Below are 16,731 nucleotides of genomic sequence, written 5' to 3'. Positions count from 1 at the left end.
GGTACTGCTAACCGGCGCCCAAAACTACCAACAAATTGTTTACAGCTGAACCAGCGAACGTGTACGCTCACGGGGACCTAGCAGGGGGCACCACCAAGTATCAGGAGGTGGCCAAACACCAGTGGCAAGAAGGGCAGAACCCCCTACCAAGGCAAAAAGAAAAACAAAACCCCGCAAGAGGACAACATACCCCAAGGAACAGAGCTGGCTGCTGTGATTGGTGACAACAAGCTGCATAGCACCCTGCACCCCTTACCAGTGCAAAACTGCCTCCTACCCTAAGGGCGGCCAAAAAAACGAGCAGTTAAAAGGACCCACAGAGGCAGGTCCCAAGGAACCTGTGGAAGGTAACTCCAAGCTCCAAGGGCAGTACTTACAGGGCACCTAGGGAAGGGAACCCTAGACGCATGCAGCCCAAGTACTGAAGAATAACTCCTGGGTCTCACACCCCTAGAGAACAGCCGCCACACACAAGGCACAGCGCCGTAAAAGTCTGGAGCCAGAGCACACTAACCACTGCCTACAGCATCAGCCTCAAGAACTGGGGTGTGGATTACTGATGCAGTGGGTGCAGTGGGTGCAGTGGGCTCCCCCTACCCCCTACCGGGAAGGGGGGAAGCTGCGCAGACGGTGGCACGGCAATAGGTGACGTCACACTAGTTTGCTCATTTTTGTTTGGGGAGATTCTATCCACTTGTTCAGGCTTTTGGTAGCAATATTTTCACCAGAATAGGGTTTGTTTTGGGATGCTTACCTTTCTGGGTGCCTGACTCAGGTCGATGGCAGACATAGAATGTTTCCAACCACACAGGGGGGGGTGATTCTACAGTACTGTATAGGTCATTGCTCCCCTTGCCTCTATAAGGGGGCCAGGTTCTGGCCGTGGTCCCCAGTAGGCCCAAAGAACTCCATACACATGACTGATGCCAAAGTCTGACATTAGCCATATCAGCCTGGATAGCTCCGGGGAGCCGTAGGGGCTCCCCCCAGAAAATTTATCAATATCGAATAACTTTGTTGGCAGTTATATCACCCATTTTAATCCTTGCACTGCACCAGCCAACATATTAAGGGGTGTGTAGGTGCACCTGCCAACATATTAAGGGGTGTGCTGGTGCACCAGCCAACATATTAATACCTGCTTGATGGGGTTCTGAGAGTTCTTCTACCCCCCAAGCCCGGCCCGAAGCCAGGCTTGTGAGAGCTTGGTCCACCAGGCTGCAAACTGTTTTGAGCGACCCGCAGGCCCACATACCCACCACAGCCCGGTTGGTCCGGTACTTTTTTTTTTTTTAGAAAACAATCTAGTTTTCTCTTGAAGATGTCCATGGTTGTTCCAGCAATATTTCTTATAGTCACTGGGAGAACATTGAACAACCGCAGACCTCTGATGTTTATGTTTATACAGTGTTTTCTGATTGTGCCTATGGGGTTCTCTGATTGTGCCTATGGCACCTCTGCTCTTCACTGGTTTTATTCTGCATTTTCTTCCATATCGTTCACTCCAGTATGTTATTTTACTGTGTAGATTTGGGACCTGGCCCTCCAGTATTCTCCATGTGTATATTATTTGGTATCTCTCGTCTCCTTTCTAGCGAGTACATTTGGAGAGCTTTGAGATGATCCCAATAATTTAGGAGCTTTATCGCATCTCTGCGTGCTGTATATGTTCTCTGTATTCCCTCTATTTCAGCAATCTCTCCTGCTCTGAAGGGGAAAAAAGGGGAGTAAGGGAGTCTCTTTAACCCTTAGACTGCGCATATTGGGGGCCCGGTAGCGAAAAATATTTGTGAAACTTTCATCAAAATATTTTCAGAAATTGATTTTAGACAAATTTTTAAATAATAAGAACATTCTATTGATAAGGAGAACAGCTCCTAATAACTGCAACTGAAGGATAATGCAGTAATAAAGAGATGCAAGCACCTGTCCGACACTCAAAGAAGAACAATAGTAGTAAGAAGTGTCCACAAAATGGATATGCAGTTGGTACCTTTATATCATTGCTGAGTAATACATAGTAACACAAATAATAATGAGTAATTATGTTAATATGCTCTATTTTGTTATATATCATATAAATACATTGTCCGATGTTAATATGTATTACTTTCATCATTGCCCCCCCCCCCAAAAAAAAAAAATTGGGGGGGGGGGGGATTTTTTTCTCCTTTGTTTATTAACTGAATTTGTTGTAACCTTACATCCTGAAGAATGCATATATTTCTCTATGTGAAGATAAAATGAAATTGGTCAACAAATAAATCCGTCACAACTCGCTAAACTTGAGACTTTTAATTATTTTTGGCTGATTTTTTCTGATTTCAAACTTTATTTTCTTTGTTTCTTTAGGTTTTGATGATTAGGGACAATATTAGGGTATACTTGTATAAAGTATACCCTAAATATATCCACTAAATCATTATATTTATTATAATTATCCCTATATTTTACACTTTTTGGGGGTTAGTTTTTCTTGACTTTATTTCAATACATATTGACCTACAACTTTCACATAATCGAGTGCGAATGCCAAACAATGTTTATTAAAACATACAATTAAATTAACAAATTAAAACTACCTTTATTCATTCTTGATAACTTCAACTTCAGTTATATCTGAAACCAGTGTGTCAATTTTGAGTGGCTTCAAAAATTCCAGTTTTTGATCGATTCTCACCATTTTGACATTGTGTGCTCAGCTGTTTGTTCTACAATCCCTTCAGAATGTATTTTTCATAAAATTTATACACTTGGAGTAATAATTTTTTTGGTCGAAATTTGGCGCATATTTCAAATGCCTGATTGACGATTTTTTACAGTAAACTACTGTATACTGAAAACCTATGTTCTAATTTGATGAAAATGAAAATCATATGCAATTCTGAGAGAATAATAACATTAAATGAACAATTGGTGATAGTTCATACTATTTATTCTGAATTGAAAATCTGAAGTTTTCAATAATCAATTTTAAAATTAATTTTGATTCCCTTGTTTTTCAAGTTACGGTGTGATCATATAGACAAAGTTGGAGCATTTGCCTAGTTGATTATGCAAAAAAATTGGAAAGTATTTCCAATTAATACTTTCCCAACATATTAGGGGGTGTGCTGGTGCGCCAGCCAACATATTAAGGGGTGTGCTGGTGCGCCAGCCAACATATTAAGGGGTGTGCTGGTGCGCCAGCCAACATATTAAGGGGTGTGCTGGTGCGCCAGCCAACATATTAAGGAGTGTGCTGGTGCACCAGCCAACATATTAAGGGGTGTGCTGGTGCGCCAGCCAACATATTAAGGGGTGTGCTGGTGCGCCAGCCAACATATTAAGGAGTGTGCTGGTGCACCAGCCAACATATTAAGGGGTGTGCTGGTGCACCAGCCAACATATTAAGGAGTGTGCTGGTGCACCAGCCAACATATTAATAACACTTTCATGCACCCTTCACTTGGATGTACGGGCGGTTTTTTTCTATCGCTTGTGGGGTCGAGTCGTACATTTATGGTCCGTGTTATAGTAGGTATATACTACTCGATCGCCTTGGGTTTGTATGAATATGTTTGCCATTAAATTTCCGTTTTCTCTAATAGGCACAGTGCCTATTTGAGAAAACGACATTGTATTGTAACTTAGAGGAGAGACTATTGAGTTGGTGACACAACGAGGGTAATCGCCCACTTCACACACTCTTGTGTTGGCCGCGATCGTGATTCTACATTTATATGCATATGTCTGTGTAGAGAATTTTATTGCGAGTTCAGTTATATAAAATTTAACGCTGTAGGACTAATGTGGAGCTGACAACAAACAAAAGAGTATGAACATTTTGTTGCTGTTTGGGCGTACGGCGAGTGATCTACGTTTTTATTTATTTCGTGGTGGAATAGCTAATGCTTTGGTTACATTTTATACATATGATCTTGTAGAGAATTTTATTGCCAACACATTGATACCAAAAGGAAATACGTAGCTCGAGAATTGGTGTCTGGGGAGAGTGAAAAGATTACACACTGTTAGGTGTTTACGCTCAAGATAAAAAAACGCCGCGCGCACTATGCGCAGAGTTTTTTTCACGATGCCCGGCCGCATTAGTGTTAAGGAATGTGCTGGTGCACCAGCCGACATATTAAGGGGTGTGCTGGTGCGCCAGCCGACATATTAAGGGGTGTGCTGGTGTGCCATTCCACCCCTTAATATTATATTATATTATATTTTATATATATATATATATATATATATATATATATATATATATATATATATATATATATATATATATATATATATATATATATATATATATATATATATATGTCGTACCTAGTAGCCAGAACGCACTTCTCAGCCTACTATGCAATGACCGATTTGCCTAATAAGCCAAGTTTTCATGAATTAATGTTTTTTCGACTACCTAACCTAACCTATAAAGATAGATAGATAGGTTAGGTTAGGTTAGGTTGGTTAGGTTCGGTCATATATCTACGTTAATTTTAACTCCAATAAAAAAAAATGGACCTCATACATAATGAAATGGGTAGCTTTATTACTTCATAATGAAAAAATTAGAGAAAATATATTAATTCAGGAAACTTCGCTTATTAGGCAAATCGGGCCTTGCATAGTAGGCTGAGAAGTGCGTTCTGGCTGCTAGGTACAACATACATATATATATATATATATATATATATATATATATATATATATATATATATATATATATATATATATATATATATATGTCGTACCTAGTAGCCAGAACGCACTTCTATGCCTACTATGCAAGGCCCAATTTGCCTAATAAGCCAAGTTTTCCTGAATTAATATATTTTCTCTAATTTTTCTTTTATGAAATGATAAAGCAACCCATTTCATTATGTATGAAGTCAATTTTTGTTATTAGAGTTAAAATTAATGTAGATATAAGACCGAACCTAACCAACCCTACCTAACCTAACCTAACCTATCTTTATAGGTTAGGTTAGGTTCGGTAGCCGAAAAAGTTAGGTTAGGTTAGGTTAGGTAGGTTAGGTAGTCGAAAAACAATTAATTCATGAAAACTTTGCTTATTAGGCAAATTGGGCCTTGCATAGTAGGCTGAGAAGTGCGTTCTGGCTACTAGGTACGACATATATATATATATATATATATATATATATATATATGTCGTACCTAGTAGCCAGAACTCACTTCTCAGCCTACTATGCAAGGCCCGATTTGCCTAATAAGCCAAGTTTTACTGAATTAATATATTTTCTCTAATTTTTTTCTTATGAAATGATAAAGCTACCCATTTCATTATGTATGAGGTCAATTTTTTTTTATTGGAGTTAAAGTTAACGTAGATATATGACCGAACCTAACCAACCCTACCTAACCTAACCTAACCTATCTTTATAGGTTAGGTTAGGTTAGGTAGCCAAAAACGTTAGGTTAGGTAGGTTAGGTTGTCGAAAAAACATTAATTCATGAAAACTAGGCTTATTAGGCAAATCGGGCCTTGCATAGTAGGCTGAGAAGTGAGTTCTGGCTACTAGGTACGACATATATATATATATATATATATATATATATATATATATATATATATATATATATATATATATATATATATATATATATATATATATATATATATATATATATATATATATATATATATATATATATATATATATATATATATATATATATATATATATATATATATATATATATATATATATATATATATATATATATATATATATATATATATATATATATATATATATATATATATATATATATATATATATATATATATATATATATATATATATATATATATATATATATATATATATATATATATATATATATATATATATATATATATATATATATATATATATATATATATATATATATATATATATATATATATATATATATATATATATATATATATATATATATATATATATATATATATATATATATATATATATATATATATATATATATATATATATATATATATATATATATATATATATATATATATATATATATATGCAGAATAACCACATATGAAAAATAGAAAATGCTTAACGCGTTTTCGGCTAATTCGCCTTCATCAGAGCAAAGTAGATTCATTCTACTTTGCTCTGATGAAGGCGAATTAGCCGAAAACGCGTTAAGCATTTTCTATTTTTCATATGTGGTTATTCTGCATACTTGGATCAGTGTTTTTGTGATCATTGTTGCATATATATATATATATTTATTTATTTTCAAAATTATACATGATGAATACCATCTTACCTCATAGATATAACTTGTTAAGAGCGAAAAACTAAGAAAAAACTGAGAAACACTGAAAATAAATCATCAAAGTTATTCCCATACGTCTCATCTCATTTTTACCAAAAAAAAAAAAAAAAAAAAATGCAATTTCTGCAGGCCACTATGGCTAAACTACAAGAGGTAGACTTGTTACTTGAATTTTTGTGCTTTCTGGGTGCTAATTAACAATACCAAAAGAAAAAATACTATTTTCGGAATGTTATTTTAAAAGGTACGCAGTGTAGGGGTTAAAAAGTTGCTCTAGTAAAAAATGTGTAATATGATTATAATAAAACAAAGATCATGAGTGACAACATGAATTTATTAAACAGTGTAGGCCTGTGTATGGCAAGGCAGCCATCTGTAGTTGTATATGTACAGGAATGAATGTACATGTCTCAATAATATGTTCAGAAATTTTTGTACAAAAATATACATCCAGGACCATACCTGGTGTGGGTTCTGGGAGTTCTTCTACTCCCTAAGCCCAGCATGTATATGTGTGTGATCAGATTAGGCCCAGGTGCCCATGCAAAGGACACCCAGACAGTCAGTCACACATACACACACATGTACGCAAATACTGACAAATAGAAATATAGACTTACAAAGTAAGCCTGCCATATTATGAAGGAATGAAAAATTAAACATGCCTGGGATAGGCAAACTAGACAGACTTGAACACAGGATTAGTTGGACTATTCTTGTGTCATGACATTTCTCCAGTAGTTAGCGATATGACAGGATTATGAACGTAACGTCACACCACACTTCTGGCAACCCAACTACTATATGTACTGTAAGGTCAGTGTTGAGCCAGAATTATTAAGTCAATCACTAGCTTCTCTACCAGAAAAATTTATATCAATACACAGCAACGTCCTTATTGTTATACCTGTTTGATATTCCTTGTCTAGTAACCCTTGAACATCAATACTGTATATACCTACATGAATAGGTGTATAAAGCATGTGTGTGTGATTTTATAATGAAAGCACAGTATATACTTCAGTTCTGGACTATATTTAGAACTAAAGCACACCAACTAGTTGGCCAGTGAGATTTTACTGTATGCTGGGCTTAACCCTACAGACATTGTGCTGGTGTTAGGTAGGGTATGTGGATCAGTGGGTTTTTTGGTGGGTGGGTATGTGTAGGTGGATGGGGGGAGGGGACCAGGTACAGTGCACAAATAATATGATTAGGACTAAGATACTGAGCCTATTAGGCCTATGTCAGAACAATCATCATGGGAGAAGTCAGTTGCCAAAGGTGACTCCTTGATGCTTGCTACCAGGTAAACGACAACCAATTCAATCCACAGTAGGCCTTTGTAAGTTACTGTAAGCCTCGTGGGGACCACAGGTCAAAACCTGGCCCCTCTGAAAAGGCACAAGGAGCAGGGTATCTTGGATCATCCTAACCAAGAAACGGCAACAAGAAAGGCTAGAAAACCAAGCAAAACAAACAGTAAAGTAAACAAAGCATAGAAAACGAGACAGCAGAGCTCCGAGGCTAACAAATCGCCTAGTTGTGAAACAGTTCTCTATTAGTTCTACCTATGCACCACCAGGGGAATGCACACCTTCCTCCTCTATGCACCACCAGGGGAATGCACACCTTCCTCCTCTATGCACCACCAGGGGAATGCACACCTTCCTCCTCTATGCACCACCAGGGGAATACACACCATCCTCTTCTATGCACCACCAGGGGAATGCACACCTTCCTCCTCTATGCATCACCAGGGGAATACACACTATCCTCTTCTATGCACCACCAGGGGAATGCACACCTTCCTTCTCAATCCCCCAGCCTTGAACCTCATTTATTTTGCTTAGCGCTCATGATGTCACTGTTACACTCCTCACTTCCAACATCTTCAAGTCACGCCAATGCACAGGCATGCCACAATTAATAATAATAATGCAAAGTTAAAACAAAATCTAGTTAACCCATTTTGTTATGAATATAAAACAGTACTGCACATTCAATCGATCAAGTATAGTAGTGATAAATGTTGGATATATTATCATTTGCATTTTAACAAGATCATACTTAATGAAAATCTTGCCTAGAGAAAACTATCCCCATTTTATATAAATTTATAGTTTAGGCTTAAGTGTAAACTGTTGTGTGAAAATTTAATCTAAAAGAAAAATTCAGTAGCCTTCAGCAATCCAATTGTTTCATAGATTTCATGTCTGCACTATAAAAGTATTCCTCTATGCTAATGCTAATATTATTAAGATTAACATTAAGAGCAAACATAAAAACTTAACCAATCTCGGATTATAAATATTATTCATAATGTTGAAACAAACGGTTCACACATTCAATGCTCTCTCTATACAGAGTCAATAGCAAGTAACATTTAATAATCCTTGAATTCTAAGTACAGTACAGCTGCACACCAGTGAATGACTATTATATTGTTTAGGGAACATATATAAACAGTATATAGTATGTACAGTACTGTATATCAAACATTACTACTATATATTTATTATAAAATATTCAGAATTCTCTGAAACTTAATTAAATTTAAGAAACTTGTGTGCAATAAACTAATAAGTTTTTACTGGATAAATATACAATATATTAAGATTTGAGGGATAGCATGTATGTAACTTTCCAAATACATTCTTTGACAGAATATACGTAACCTTACAAGATTACTGTAATCACATTATTTATAGATATTGTAGACTATTGTCATTGATCGGTGAGAGTACTGGTCAATACAACTACCTTTCATGTTGTATTACAATTTTTTTTTCATTAGAAACCAAAATGACCCCAGAGTTAAAGCTGATGACCAATACCTTACACACACAACAAGGTTTGGATAGATCTGTTTAAAGAGTAGCAATGTGGCATGGCATCATTTTTGGCCATTTATGCATCCAATCCCTTCTTCAGTTACAGGTCTGTGTTTTGTATGCTGTTTTTAGACAATGCCCAACTTATAGTTACATTATTGTCCAATCAAAACCACAGTGCCATCACATCTAGAAACTAGAAAATCATAACTAAATAGTAGAAGTGAGTTGTAAGTGGATTGACATAGCCTGATGCCATGTAAGCCTACTATGTGCTACTGTCTACAAAAACAATCACCATTTTAATTGCTTTTAATGCTGAATGCTGTAATAAAAGTGAGGAGGGGCCACTCCTTCCAATATATAAAGAAGCTGAAAATAGAATACAGAGTAACTGTGATATTTTAGCCCACACTCCACCAACATTGGTGACTAAGATCATCTCTGCCAAAGAATTTACAGCTACAGCACAATATGAGTGACAGCTGCAGCACCAAATGACTGATACTAACATTACATTACCCAAGCACTCTCGTCAATCTCCAGACTTAGTGTTTGAAAGTTATAACATTTATAACATTTTCCGCATTTATTGTCACTCAAATTGTTGCATATATGGCAGTTCCCTAACAGACCAGGGCAGAACATAGGCCTACAAAGATTAGGAATGTGTGCTTGGGCCTGTCGCCGCCTACCCATCTTGACACACGGGGTGTCAAAGGAGGCATAAATAAACGCCCAAATGTTCCATTTACACCTCTACTCCCAGAGTCCGTCACCGACACCTCTAGTGTCAAGCCATGACACCTGTCAAGCGAGGCCGCCACCTCACCTGTCAAAACACACACATACACACACACCTCATAAACAAATGGGTACAAAAAAATAAAAAGTATCCAGTTTATCGGGTTTTAAAAGCTTTAATTTGTGCGTGGGAGAGCCGTGTTAAGAGACCCGGCTGGGCTCCAGCTCTCGGCCCAGACCCCGACACCCGCCGCCTTCTCCAGCAGGGGAAATATTACCCCCTCTCTCTCTCTCTCTCTCCAGTAAGTTGGGGCATTTTTTCATGATTCAAGAAGTGTGCCCCGCTCCCCCCCGTCCTCCTGACCAGAGGTTCCAACAATGTTCTCTCCCCCGGGAAGAGAGAGAGAGAGGGAGAGGGAGGGAGAGACCTGGCTCCCGTGTTGACTCCCCGCCGCCCCGTCCAACCTACCTCCATTTCCAGCTGCTGTATTTTTGTACTTTTCAGGAGAGAGAGTTGTTTAGGAGCGGGTTGTAGTGTGTAATGATGTGCGGGCGGTGAGTGGTGCTCTCCGGTCACGTGGTCTTCATTCACTTGTTTCCCCACTGGGCATTATGGGACCGATCATCCACACCTTCACCCTCCCACATTTGAGCCACTTTTCATCTCTTTTTAGATTTCCATGACTTCGAGGGCCCCATCACTGAGGTCCCTAAGAGTAACTCTTCATCTCCACCAAGTTTCAGGGCAAAACGCGCTCTAAAGACTAGGATTTTGACATGAAATACACGAGACGGCAGACCACCTGCTCTCTCCTCACTCTGTCACTCACACTCCCTTCCGATGCTCGCTTGTTTCATCACAAAACTCAACATTCAGATTTACAGCCGGCTGGGGCGCGACTCCTAGCTAAATGTCAATATTATATTCGGAAAATACCCGAATGTTGGTATATTGCTGATAGTGGGTGTTTAGTGAGGAAATGGTGGGATCACAGCCTCGCCTAGATTTGGTTGTCATGGTTACTGTGTAAACTACATTGTCCCTCAAGACACTCCATCAAGACACTCCTCAAGACACTCAATATTACTACTGTAACTGGGCTCCAGACTCCGGCAGTCACCTCTACTTGAAGCACCATGGTGAGCACAAGGGCAATGGCTGCCAAAGAAGCACTGGTATTATCCTAAATATTCACACATAGGAATATCTTATTGAATCTTTGATTTCACTTACAACTGATCAAGCAGTAATAGCGAAAATATACGATTTAAGAGCAAGCATTGTTCACTTCTATATTTAAACATGCATCACTGAAAGGTGCCATAAATAATCCATCATACAATGTATACACTTTGTCTTTCCTATAAAAAGTATCAATATGTAAATTCAATAGCACTAGGGTCAGACGGGTTCATGTATTACAATAAAAACGCATGCAGGTATAGCTAAAAAACAGTTCCAAGTATAACCACAAACAGGTACTGGTATAGCAGCAAACAGGTGCTGGTATTGCAGTAAACCTGTGTAGGTATAACAACAAACAGGTGTAGGTATAACAGCAAACAGATGTAGGTACAGCAGCAAACAGGTACTGGTATAGCAGCAAACAGGTGCTGGTATTGCAGTAAACCTGTGTAGGTATAACAACAAACAGGTGTAGGTATAACAGCAAACAGATGTAGGTACAGCAGCAAACAGGTACTGGTATAGATGCAAACAGGTGCTGGTATTGCAGTAAACCTGTGTAGGTATAACAACAAACAGGAGTAGGTATAGTACCAAACAGGTGCTGCTATAGCAGCAAACAGGTACAGGTATGACCATAAACATATGCAGGTATAGAGGCAAATAGGTGCACGTATAATATCAAATAAGTTTAGACGCAACTATAAATAGGTGTAGGTATAGCAGCAAATAAGTGCAGGTATAACTACAAACAGGTGCACGTATAGCTGTGAATAGGGGTAAGTATAGCAGTAAATAAGTGCAGTCATAGCAACAAAAAGGTGAAAGTATAGCACAAAACAAGAACAGGTGCAACTACAAACAGGTGCGGGTATAGCAGCAAATAGGTGTAAGTATAGCAGCAAACAGGTGCAGGTATAGCAGCAAATAGGTGTAGGTATAGAAGCAAACAGATGCAGGTATAGCAGCAAATAGGTGCAGGTATAGAAGCAAACAGATGCAGGTATAGCAGCAAATAGGTGCAGGTATAGAAGCAAACAGGTGCAGGTATAGCAGCAAACAGGTGCAGGCATAGCAGCAAACAGGTGCAGGTATAGCCGGAAATAGGTATTGGAATAGCAGTAAACAGGAGCAAGTATAGCAGCAAACAGATGCAGATATAACAGCAAACAGGTGCGTGTACAACAGTAAGCAGATGCAGGAATACTACAAACAGGTGCAGGTATAGCAGTGAACAGGTGCAGGTATAGCAGCGAACAGGTGCAAGTATAGAAGCAGGCAGGTGCAGGTATAGTAGTAAACAGGTGCAGGTATAGTAGCAAACAGTGCAGGTATAGCAGCAAACAGGTGCAGGAATAGCTATAAACAAGTGTAGGTATAGCAGAAACACGTGCAGGTATAGAAACAAATAGGTGTAGATATAGCAGCAAACAGGTGCAGGTATAGCAGAATATAGATGTAGGTTTAGCAGCAAACAGGTGCAGGTATAGCAGAATATAGGTGTAGGTTTAGCAGCAAACAGGTGCAGGTATAGCAGAATATAGGTGTAGGTTTAGCAGGAAACAGGTGCAGGTATAACTACAAAGAGGTGCAAGAATATCAGCAAACAGGAATAGCAGAAAATTGGTACAGGTATAGCAGCAAACAGGTGTAACAATAGCTACAGGCAGGTGTAGGTATAGCAGCAAACAGGTGTAATAATAGCTACAGGCAGGTGTAGGTATAACAGCAAACAGGTGCAAGTAGAACAGCAAACAGGTGCATGTATAACAGCAAACAGGTGTAGGTACAGCAGCAAACATATGCAGGTATAACTACAAAGACGTGCAGGTATAACTGCAACAGGTGCAGGTATAACAGCAACAGGTGCAGGTATAACAGCAACAGGTGCAGGTATAACAGCAACAGGTGCAGGTATAACAGCAACAGGTGCAGGTATAACAGCAACAGGTGCAGGTATAACAGCAACAGGTGCAGGTATAACTGCAACAGGTGCAGGTATAACAGCAACAGGTGCAGGTATAACAGCAACAGGTGCAGGTATAACAGCAACAGGTGCAGGTATAACAGCAACAGGTGCAGGTATAACAGCAACAGGTGCAGGTATAACAGCAACAGGTGCAGGTATAACTGCAACAGGTGCAGGTATAACAGCAACAGGTACAGGTATAACAGCAACAGGTGCAGGTATAACTGCAACAGGTGCAGGTGTAACTGCAACAGGTGCAGGTATAACTGCAACAGATGCAGGTATAACTGCAACAGGTGCAGGTATAACTGCAACAGGTGCAGGTATAACTGCACCAAATGCAGGTATAACTCCAACAGGTGTAGATATAACAGCAACAGGTGCAGGTATAACTGCAACAGGTGCAGGTATAACTCCAACAGGTGTAGATATAACAGCAACAGGTGCAGGTATAACTGCAACAGGTGCAGGTATAACTCCAACAGGTGTAGATATAACAGCAACAGGTGCAAGTATAACTGTAACAGGTGCAGGTATAACTCCAACAGGTGTAGATATAACAGCAACAGGTGCAAGTATAACTGTAACAGGTGCAGGTATAACTCCAACAGGTGTAGATATAACAGCAACAGGTGCAAGTATAACTGTAACAGGTGCAGGTATAACTCCAACAGGTGCAGGTGTAACACAACAGGTTGAGGTGTAACTGCAACAGGTGCAGGTATAACTTCAACGGGTACAGGTGTGTAGTTCATTTATTATGCCCCCATACCTATCCCGTGGGCGGTAGTGGAATGGGTTACACGGGCACATAATGGGCTTAGGGACTCCAAATGTATTTATATAGCACACACACACACACACACACACCACACACACACACACACACACACACACACACACACACACACACACACACACACACACACACACACACACACACACACACACAGGTGTGTGTGTGTGTTTGGAGTCTGGTAGCTGAGTGGACAGCGCGCAGTACTCGTAATTCTGTGGCCCGGGTTCGATTCCCGGACCAGGCAGAAACAAATGGACAAAGTTTCTTTTACCCTGATGCCTCTGTTACCTACCAGTAAATAAATACCTGGGAGTTAGCCAGCTGTTACGGGCTGCTTCCTGGTGTGTATGTGTGGGGGGAAAAATTAGTTAGTAGTTAGTTGACAGTTGAGAGGCGGGCCGAAAGAGCAGAGCTCAACCCCCGCAAGAACAACTAGGTGAAACATATACACACACATACATTTTATATAGATATATATACACTCGGGAATATTTATTAAAGTGTTGAAAAGGTATATGTATTTTTAATTGCAAAATAACCTCCCCTCGTGTATGCAAGATGATGCGTTTCGCGCGTCAACAAGTGTTATTGTGCGTGAGCAAGTGGCGGGCGCGTCTGAAGCCAAGCCGAACGAAAACAATACCAAGACGAACACATTGTTTATCTGATGACTGGCACCCACTGTTTGGCTGTTTATCTGATGACTGGCACCTACTGTTTGACTGTTTATCTCATGACTGGCACCTACTGTTTGACTGTTTATCTGATGACTGGCACCTACTGTTTGACTGTTTATCTGATGACTGGCACCTACTGTTTGACTGTTTATCTGATGACTGGCACCTACTGTTTGACTGTTTATCTCATGACTGGCACCCACTGTTTGACTGTATCTGATGACTGGCACCCCACTGTTTGACTGTTTATCTGATGACTGGCACCCACTGTTTGACTGTTTATCTGATGACTGGCACCCACTGTTTGACTGTTTATCTGATGACTGGCACCCACTGTTTAACTGTTTATCTGATGACTGGCACCCACTGTTTGACTGTATCTGATGACTGGCACCTACTGTTTGACTGTTTATCTGATGACTGGCACCCACTGTTTGACTGTATCTCATGACTGGCCCCTACTGTTTGACTGTTTATCTGATGACTGGCACCTACTGTTTGACTGTATATGATGACTGGCACCCACTGTTTGACTGTATCTGATGACTGGCACCCACTGTTTGACTGTTTATCTTATGACTGGCCCCTACTGTTTGACTGTTTATCTGATGACTGGCACCTACTGTTTGACTGTTTATCTGATGACTGGCACCTACTGTTTGACTGTATATGATGACTGGCACCCACTGTTTGACTGTATCTGATGACTGGCACCCACTGTTTGACTGTTTATCTCATGACTGGCCCCTACTGTTTGACTGTTTATCTGATGACTGGCCCCTACTGTTTGACTGTTTATCTGATGACTGGCACCTACTGTTTGACTGTATCTGATGACTGGCACCTACTGTTTGACTGTTTATCTGATGACTGGCACCTACTGTTTGACTGTATATGATGACTGGCACCCACTGTTTGACTGTATCTGATGACTGGCACCCACTGTTTGACTGTTTATCTCATGACTGGCCCCTACTGTTTGACTGTTTACCTGATGACTGGCCCCTACTGTTTGACTGTTTATCTGATGACTGGCCCCTACTGTTTGACTGTTTACCTGATGACTGGCCCCTACTGTTTGACTGTTTACCTGATGACTGGCCCCTACTGTTTGACTGTTTATCTGATGACTGGCACCTACTGTTTGACTGTTTATCTGATGACTGGCACCCACTGTTTGACTGAGGCAGCGGCCGGCCAAGGCAACGCCGCCGCTGGTCAGATAAGGGATCAATACATCATTATACCAAAAGCTTGTTCCTGGTGATCAATACGGCGTCTAGGACGGCTGAGGAGAGTATTGGTGGGTCAGGCGGCGTCTCCACGGTGGTCTGACGGGCTGGTTAACCACCCCTTAGTGTAGTTCATTTATTATGCACCCCATACCCATCCTGGCCGTGGGCGGTAGTGGAAAGGGTTACACGGGCACATTGTGTAACCCTTGTAAATGTGTAACATTTACACAGGCACAATGTGTAAATGGGCTCAGGGGACGCCAAATATATTTAGCTAAGTTACAGCCTTGATAAGCTAGTTACGTAGTTCGTTCTCTGCTCTCAATTCAATTTCTTTCTTTATTATGCACCCCATACCCATCCCGTGGGCGGTGGTGTAAAGCATTACAAAGGCACATAATCGGTTCAATTGGAGTCCATAACTAGCCAAGCCCAAGGTGAAGTTTGAAAAAGTTCAGAAGTATGCCGCCAGACTAGTCCCAGAACTGAGAGGTATGAATTACGAGGAAAGGCTACAGGAATTAAACTTCATGTCGCTGGAAGACAAAAGAGTTAGGGGAGACATGAGTATCACATACAAAATTCTCAGGAGAATTAATAGGATAGATTAATTCTAATAATTCCAGATTATTTAGCACGGTTGATACTTTGGCACGGTGACAGGTGGAAATTGAGTACACAAATGAGCAACAGAGGCATTAGGAAGAATTTGTTCAGTGTCAGAATAGTTAAATGGAATGCATTAGGAAGTGATGTGGTGGAGGTAGATTCCATATACAGTTTAAAATATAGATTGTTGTTGTTGCAGAGATATTCCTGCGTGGGCCCTAAGCCTATGGCTGGCGCACTAAGTGTTATTTGTTTCTTGTTTCTGTTTTATTTAGGTAGTGTATGAGTATTGATGACTCGTATGGTCACTTCAGTGATATTATGTCCATGTGTTTAACAACTTAAATTGTTTAAATTTTGCCCCAA

General features: G+C 39.7%; 2 protein-coding genes across 5 annotated transcripts in view; one reads left to right on the top strand and one right to left on the bottom strand.

The window, feature by feature from the left end:
- The window catches only part of LOC123762393 (serine/threonine-protein phosphatase 2A 56 kDa regulatory subunit gamma isoform), a 121,543-nt gene extending 110,822 nt beyond the window's left edge, over positions 1 to 10,721 (bottom strand). For all 4 annotated transcript variants that reach the window (XM_069324480.1, XM_069324486.1, XM_069324485.1 and 1 more), the window contains exon 1: positions 10,360 to 10,721. In XM_069324480.1, coding sequence (XP_069180581.1) covers positions 10,360 to 10,365 — 6 coding nt within the window. In that variant the 5' untranslated portion in view covers positions 10,366 to 10,721. The remainder of the gene's footprint in view (positions 1 to 10,359) is intronic.
- A 106-nt stretch (positions 10,722 to 10,827) lies between these two features.
- ODA-Dnal1 (Outer dynein arm dynein axonemal light chain 1) overlaps positions 10,828 to 16,731 on the top strand; it is a 38,098-nt gene continuing 32,194 nt past the window's right edge. Inside the window, exon 1 of the mRNA XM_069324502.1 lies at positions 10,828 to 11,030. Within this exon, the coding sequence (XP_069180603.1) occupies positions 11,028 to 11,030 (3 nt within the window). The 5' untranslated portion in view covers positions 10,828 to 11,027. The remainder of the gene's footprint in view (positions 11,031 to 16,731) is intronic.

Source organism: Procambarus clarkii, chromosome 2 (genome assembly GCF_040958095.1).
Source record: "Procambarus clarkii isolate CNS0578487 chromosome 2, FALCON_Pclarkii_2.0, whole genome shotgun sequence".
Lineage (NCBI taxonomy): Eukaryota > Metazoa > Arthropoda > Malacostraca > Decapoda > Cambaridae > Procambarus > Procambarus clarkii.
Note: the sequence above shows the minus strand (reverse complement) of the source record. Positions and strands in the feature narration are given on the sequence as shown.